The following is a 7,520-nucleotide window of genomic DNA, read 5'->3' on the forward strand; positions in this document are numbered from 1 at the left end:
GGAAATCAAAATTCTATCCCCACTCGCTTGAGCCCACAACACTGGTGGTTGGTACCCAGTTGGCGCCGTGTTGGTGGCTGTGGCTGTTATCTTGCCGACGAACAAAGGCGGCAGGTAGATACCATTTACCAACACGGTGGAGAGTGGGGACCCTCTTGAGGATATTGACACGGTGGGCCCACAATGCCCTCTTCTCTACTCGTTTGTGGTGGGGTGCGGGGTTTGTTTCGTCCGTTTGTGTCTGGTCTCAACTATAAAGCGACAGGCTTCAAATCTTTCTCACACACAATTCTCTCTTTCCTCTTCAAATCTTTGTTCTTGTGAGTGATCCAAATTGAGTTTCTTCATTCTTTCTGCATCCAAAAGACTCTCAATTGAGTCCCATTCTCCACAGAGCTCTCTGTTTTTCGCCTCTTTTTCTTCAATAATAACGAGCGAAAGAATAGAAGAGAGGATGACAAACCAAAATGTGATGGTTTCTGATATGGCCATAACGGTGGCTGTCTCCAACTCCTCCCTCTTCCCTCCGGCGTCCCAAAAACCTCCGGCGGTGCCGGGAAGTTATATTACCATTTCAAATAAAAAGCTTCTTCAGAATCTTGATATCAATGGCGGTGCAAGAATCAACGCTTGGGTTGACTCAATGAGAGCTTCTTCACCCACTCATATCAAGTCCTCAGCTCTTTCTGACGATTTAAACTCTTGGATTGTAAGCCTCGTATTTATGTAAAATTAAAACTGCCTCCGGCGGTGCCGGGAAGTTATATTACCATTTCAAATAAAAAGCTTCTTCAGAATCTTGATATCAATGGCGGTGCAAGAATCAACGCTTGGGTTGACTCAATGAGAGCTTCTTCACCCACTCATATCAAGTCCTCAGCTCTTTCTGACGATTTAAACTCTTGGATTGTAAGCCTCGTATTTATGTAAAATTAAAACTGTTTCGTACCTATATACGTATATACAGACGAATATACGGGTTTAAAACACGTATACACGTGTCAGTACAGTGTTCTAACAACGTGGGAAATTTCTGGTGAAACAGGTGCACCATCCATCAGCTCTGGACATGTTTGAGCAAATAACGAACGCATCAAAAGGAAAGCAAATCGTTATGTTTTTAGATTACGATGGCACATTATCCCCTATAGTGGATGACCCTGATAGAGCCTTCATGTCTAAAGCGGTTAGTTTCCTCCCTTAAAAAAATAAAAATAAAAAATGCACAGAGTTACACGAAATTGGACTATGTTTAATTGTATTTTTGTATTCAGATGAGAGCAACGGTGAGAGAACTGGCTAGATATTTTCCCACTGCTATAGTGAGTGGGAGATGTAGAGACAAGGTACATTCTTGAAACAACTGGGTTGTAACTTTCATCACCTTTTGTGCGTGTTTTGGATTAATTAATGTTTTTGTTGTTTAAATAGGTGTATAGTTTTGTACGCTTGGCAGAACTATACTATGCCGGAAGCCATGGCATGGACATAAAAGGCCCATCAAAAGGTTCCAAATACAAGAAAGTAAGCTTTGTGTGCTTGTACTTTCTCTCCATTTCCTTCCATTTTTTATTTATTTTTACCTCAAGTAATTTTTCTTAACAATTTTTGAAATTCTCAGGGTGCACAGTCTCTTCTTTGCCAACCAGCCTGTGAATTCCTTCCCATGGTTGACGAGGTCAGTCTTTTTTTTAATATGTGAGTAATGATTTAAGTGTTAGTAAAATCCAACGTTTTTAACAGATTTTAACTTGAAAGCACAGGTTTACAAAACACTTTTGGAGGTAGCAAAATCCACTCCAGGCGCTAAGGTGGAGAACAACAAATTCTGCGTCTCAGTGCATTTCCGCTGTGTTGATGAAAAGGTAGAGCATAATTATAATTAGACCCATGTTATTAATTATTTTCTACCCTCATGATAATATGGGACCTTGTTTTACTTTTCTTGATATGATCAAGTAACTTCTTTAAATAACATTTACATAATATTTTTTCTCCCTCTCTCTCTATGATATATGCTACTGAATCTTAATTAACTAAGAAGGATTGAATAATTTATTTGCAGAAATGGACTGAACTAGCACAGCAAGTTAGAACAGTTTTAAAGGAGTATCCAAAGCTTCGATTGACCTTAGGAAGAAAGGTGTGACAAAGATTCTTCAATTTTTAATTTTTTAATTTTCAGTTTGTAATACCTGCATGCTGTACAGTGTTTTTTTCTTTTGTTACTAAAATATATCTATAATTTTGTTAACAGGTCTTGGAAATTCGTCCTACTATTAAATGGGACAAAGGCAAAGCCCTTGAATTTCTGTTAGAATCACTTGGTGAGTTACCTTTTTATTTTAGTTGTTGGAATTGTTCAATATAGAAAAACTCTTAACAACTTTAGACAATGCTTAGCATGGATCTGCTTTTTCTATAGGATATGCAAATTGTGCCGATGTTTTTCCTGTTTACATTGGAGATGATCGCACCGATGAAGATGCCTTTAAGGTATTCAAAGTTTCGAAATGTACAATTATTGTTAGCATTATATTTCCATATTCCAAGAAATACCTACGTGTGTAAGGAAATGTTCTAAATTAATTAGATTTAGGTTGGTATTAGTAATTTTCCTTATTTAATTTTATCATTTATTGTTGCTTATAATCAGTTTCTAAGGAAAAGAGGTCAAGGGTTTGGGATTCTTGTTTCAAAGATACCAAAAGACACCAATGCATCTTATTCTTTGCAGGAACCTTCTGAGGTAATTAAGAATCTTGGATCAAACACCATTTTACTAATACTATTATGGCTTAAGTATTCAAATATCTAATGGTAATTTTATCAATTATGTTGTAGGTGATGGCATTCCTGCGTCGATTAGTGGACTGGAAGAGACAGTTTATAATGAGAAGATGACTTGAAGAGATAAAAATGTCTCTACCGAACTGAGATCGGCGTGTTATTACAATCAAGATGCATATAATATGTATTTTCTTGTTAGGTCCATAATTCAGAAATATTAAGTATTTTCATGTTTAAAGTGAAAATGATGGGGGAAAAGAGGTAAGAAGAAAATCTTCTCTCTTGGTATCAGGGTCCTTGTACAACTTTTGTAATTAAGCGTGTACGAGGAGAAATTTGTAATTTAACAAGGTTATCTAATGCAAAGATGTTTTCATCTCTCTCCCTCACCCTCCCTCTGTAATTTATTTCTAAAATTCGGTAAGAACAGGCCTCCTTAACCTCATATACACAGCAATATATTGGGGAAATACTTGGGTAGCACCATCATACGTGGTGCACCTCAAGTCCCAAAGTGGTCTCACTTCATTAGGTGAGACTGGACCACCAGATGAGGTGGTGACTCCTCATTTGACGACCATAATAAGAAGTAGAACTCTAGAAGTGGGGTACTTTATTGGGTTCTTCCATTTGCCCATAAAGTTCCAAGTACAATAATATCTGATGCATGTATGTACATAAAGTTCTAGTTACAGTAATATCTTATGCATGTAAAGTTATAAGTACAATAATATATGAAATCAATGTTGCTAATGGAAAAATAACGCATTACCTTTTGAGCAACTTATGAGAATTGAACGGAATAACTATGTTATATTGTTGAAAAATAGCTGAAAATTAGATAAAATAAGGCTATATATGCTGGAATATGTGTGCTGATATTATAGAGAATTCATTTAGTTCGCCACTTCTTACTAGACCTTCGTTCCTTTACATAGGTCATAAGACTAGAGATTGTCCTAATCATGTCAAAATGCAACGTTCCACCGTCCGTTTTGAACAAATTTGGAAGAGAATCCCATGACCTAGGTTGTAGTCTTGCATCTTAGGTCATCATAACTTTTTTTTTGATTAGTTGCTGCGGGTAATGTTGTCATCCAAGGAGAAACACATTTTCTATCATGTCATGATTATATGTCCAGATGACATCTCCCATAGGTTAACGTGTATGGGAGGGGCCTTGTACAAACCTAAGGTGCTATTTATTTGGATTCGAATGAAAAAGACTCATTTGACCAAGTCAATGTGAGTCCCAAATAATCCAACGTCGATTTTCAGATTGACACCAACAATAACCCTTTTTTTACCATAACCATTTTTCGAAATACTAAATATAATATCTCGAAATTGTGTAAAAGGACAAAACAATAATATATGTATATACATTTGTTTGATTATGAATCATTTCCATGATAATACATACAAAATAGTGTAGTTGTATCATTTATTACAAACCGATGAAGCTCTCCGAGGTACAAATCCCTTTTGCGTTCTTTAACCGACAAACCATGGTCACAAGTTTGGGCAAGTAATCTTAATTCAAGTACAACGGTCAATGCCAGACTCTTCTGCAACTATAAATACCATAGAGATAAGATCATAGTTTCTCAATTATTTTTTGTTTTTCAAAGTATAATCTTCATCATGAGACTCATCAAGTAATTAATATATGGACCCATATAATACATCGAATGATCCATCTTTTCTATTAACTGCATGCGTCCCCATGCTGAGTCAAAAAGGAAAGGTTATGACCTTGGTATGAAAAGATGGTTGATCTTCATCCAATTTTATTTTAATCCATATGGGATTGTTGGATAAATCATAAATCAATCTATCAGATTTCACATTTGATATGAATAATTGAGTTAGAAAATCAAATAATTAACACGGCACGTGCTGCTATATTTGGATAATTTCTTGCATGGGAGGGCATGCTTCAATAGTCTAGCTAGGACGTCAAGTTGGCAATGGCGTGCTTTGAAAAGGAAGTAACATTATTGGTTCTTTATGTATAAAAGAATGAAAATGGGCAGTTAAGATTGTTGCCCATGGTGGTTTATGATCCATTTGTATAATAATTGGTGCAACATATACTTATATATTATCGACCCCAATACAAACTTGTTTGTCTAAATTTGATCTTCCCCATGCTCCTTTAAATGCAAACTCGTTTACCAATATCAAAAAAACATTGCTATCTAACATCAGTTTAGGTGACTATTGTCTGCAGGTTCAATTAAATGAGTCATTTGACTTTACATTTAAATAAACTTATTATTTAACGTCATAGAATTGCCACATAAATTGGTACTTAACATCAGTATTGATGAATATCCTTACTCTTATAAAAAACGGAGGGTGACGTCCTTAAATAACATATTGAGATCTTCTAAAAATATTTTATTTATAAAAGAGAGAACTTGTTAAAGTTAGGCTGTTTTTGGGAGAAACTATGCCATTCTCAGTCACAGTAGTCATATTTGCAGAGGTAAAAGAAAACAAAACTAGTTGAATAATTGATTCTCGTACAGCTTAGTGGGCTTGTATGATGAACAATTAGAAATTGAATCTTTGCTAATTAAAAATACATGCAACATTATTGAGATGCCTCCTTTCCCGCATACTATAACTACACTTACACCCCCTTCCGAGGCAAGATATTAAAGAAAGTTGATTGTATTAGCATTATATATATCACTCTTTTTCTATTGAAGCCTACATCTTAACCTATAAACTGAATAAAGATCAACGAATTAATGTCTAACACGCAAGTGATTTTAACTAGATTCTTTTTTCGCGAATGTAATGATTGCAAATGAGACACCTTGAATAGGGCTTTTCTAGTAAACAACGATTTCATGAAATTACCATTTGAGAATAGGGATAGTTATAGACGTTAACGACTGTAATAATTGCATACGTTTTAATATTACTACAACTTGTGACAACGTTTGGTTAGAAAGACATGCACCAAATAATCAAAACTACAAGCATGAGAAAGCATGATACTTTTGAGGCACCCAATTTGACCAGCATTTACTAAGATTGTATATATGTTAGCAATTACTACTACCATCTCAATGGAAACATAACCATTGCTCCCAAACATAACAACAAATATACTAATTGGGTTCCTAGATTTGAAGGATCCCAACTTTTTACAGGTTAGTGAATCCAACTTCTACTATCAAATATTGTGTGCTTTACTTTTTTACTTTTTAGAATTATATTCTATATATAAGACGACTTAAAAAAGAATAATGAGCTTTAATTTTCTTTTGATTAGGTTGTGAAAGGGAAACCAACCCACTAGCTAGGTGTAAGGAATCTAAAAATAGTTGAATGAGGAGTTGGAATCCACTTAAAAGGGAGAGAGAGTTTGATGTGAAGAAAACACATGGATTTTGCAATGTTGACACTAACATCCCTCCAAGTTCTTTGACAACCATAGTTCTTTTGGACGTGGAAAGATGGAGTCCACTAGGTTTATTAGGCCCCCCTCCATCATTGGTACCTTAACTGAAATAAACTAAGTCTTTCTAAACTTCAATTATTGGTAGCCAAGTAGAGAGAGAGAGAGAGAGAGAGAGAGAGAGAGATCCTCTTTCCTTCAATGGAGCCAATTCATAGACTGCTAAAAATCCTCCACATTTTACGATTCTATATTAAAAAATACGCGCTTTCGTTTCTTTTAAAGAAAAGGCTGTATCCATTAAAGTAATCTTCAATTTTCAATTTATATAATTCCCACCAATCTATACTTTAACGAGCAAGTACATAATTTTCATAAATACACGATGATTTGATTTGTACCCACCAAACCGAACTGCCATAGCATGTGAGGCAACACATCATGTGAACACTCGAGAACTAGTTAGAGGGATGGTCCTTATAAGTGTACGTGTCTACAAGAGAGTATACACTGTGTCACTCTCGGGAACCAGTACCCTCCTTGAGGGTTGAGCCATGAAGGGTGGGTTGTCTTTAAAATTGGAATACATTACAATAAATATTGCTATAAATATGGACACATGCATGAATTAATTTGATATATGGTTATATATAGAGAAGTATGTGTTATATATTTATGGTATAAATATAAAATGTGAAAGAAATAATCAAATTAGATAAAGTGCCAAAGTGGTGGGAAATGTGACATTTGTGTGGGACGTCAGGGGTTCGAATCACTCCCCACGCAAATATTAAAATGTCTTGATTTGGGCCTTGGGGCCTTGGGCTCTTGGGCTTCCTTGACTAAAATAAATATTTTTTTTTGGTTATTTAATTGGTAAAACTAGCCAGTATTTTATGACTGTTGGTTTTGTAACAACCCACTAACTGCCATTAAAACACCCACTACTCAGTCATTAAAATTCTGCATTAACATGGTGAAGACTGTTACTACCATCTTGCCTATATAAACCCATGTCTTGCTTTGGGAAAAGACACACAAAAAAAAAAAAATAGAATCAATCACTCTTTTCATATTGTGAACTTCTTATATTCGGGTTTTTATACCTATTCTGGAGTACAATTGAGAGTTCTAGAAAAACCATTCGTGATTGCTGCATAAGTGGTTTACGATCGTTGTATCCTGGGAGTGATTGTCCACGGAGGTCACAGCAATTATTGACGGGCAATTTCACTTTAGGACATCGTGCTGTCACGAGACTCGATCGATAAGTTTTATATTTCTACATTATATTGTTCTGATCACTGCTGCAACT

General features: G+C 35.4%; 1 protein-coding gene across 2 annotated transcripts; it reads left to right on the plus strand.

Moving 5' to 3' along the window:
* The first annotated feature begins 266 nt into the window (after positions 1–266).
* LOC111367522 (probable trehalose-phosphate phosphatase H) lies at positions 267–3,172 on the plus strand. Of its 2 annotated transcripts, none has more exons than XM_022988450.1 (11): positions 267–709; positions 1,046–1,186; positions 1,275–1,346; positions 1,432–1,524; positions 1,622–1,678; positions 1,764–1,865; positions 2,066–2,143; positions 2,258–2,327; positions 2,426–2,496; positions 2,657–2,749; positions 2,845–3,172. In XM_022988450.1, exons 1-11 carry the CDS (start codon positions 455–457, stop codon positions 2,902–2,904), a joined length of 1,092 nt encoding a protein of 363 aa, XP_022844218.1. In that variant the 5' UTR covers positions 267–454; the 3' UTR covers positions 2,905–3,172. The 2 variants fall into 2 exon arrangements, with proteins under 2 accessions (XP_022844218.1, XP_022844220.1); XM_022988452.1 differs by lacking the exon at positions 267–709 and adding an exon at positions 747–909.
* Positions 3,173–7,520: the final 4,348 nt, after the last annotated feature.

The sequence above is a fragment of the Olea europaea genome, chromosome 18 (genome assembly GCF_002742605.1).
Source record: "Olea europaea var. sylvestris chromosome 18, O_europaea_v1, whole genome shotgun sequence".
Taxonomy (NCBI): domain Eukaryota; kingdom Viridiplantae; phylum Streptophyta; class Magnoliopsida; order Lamiales; family Oleaceae; genus Olea; species Olea europaea.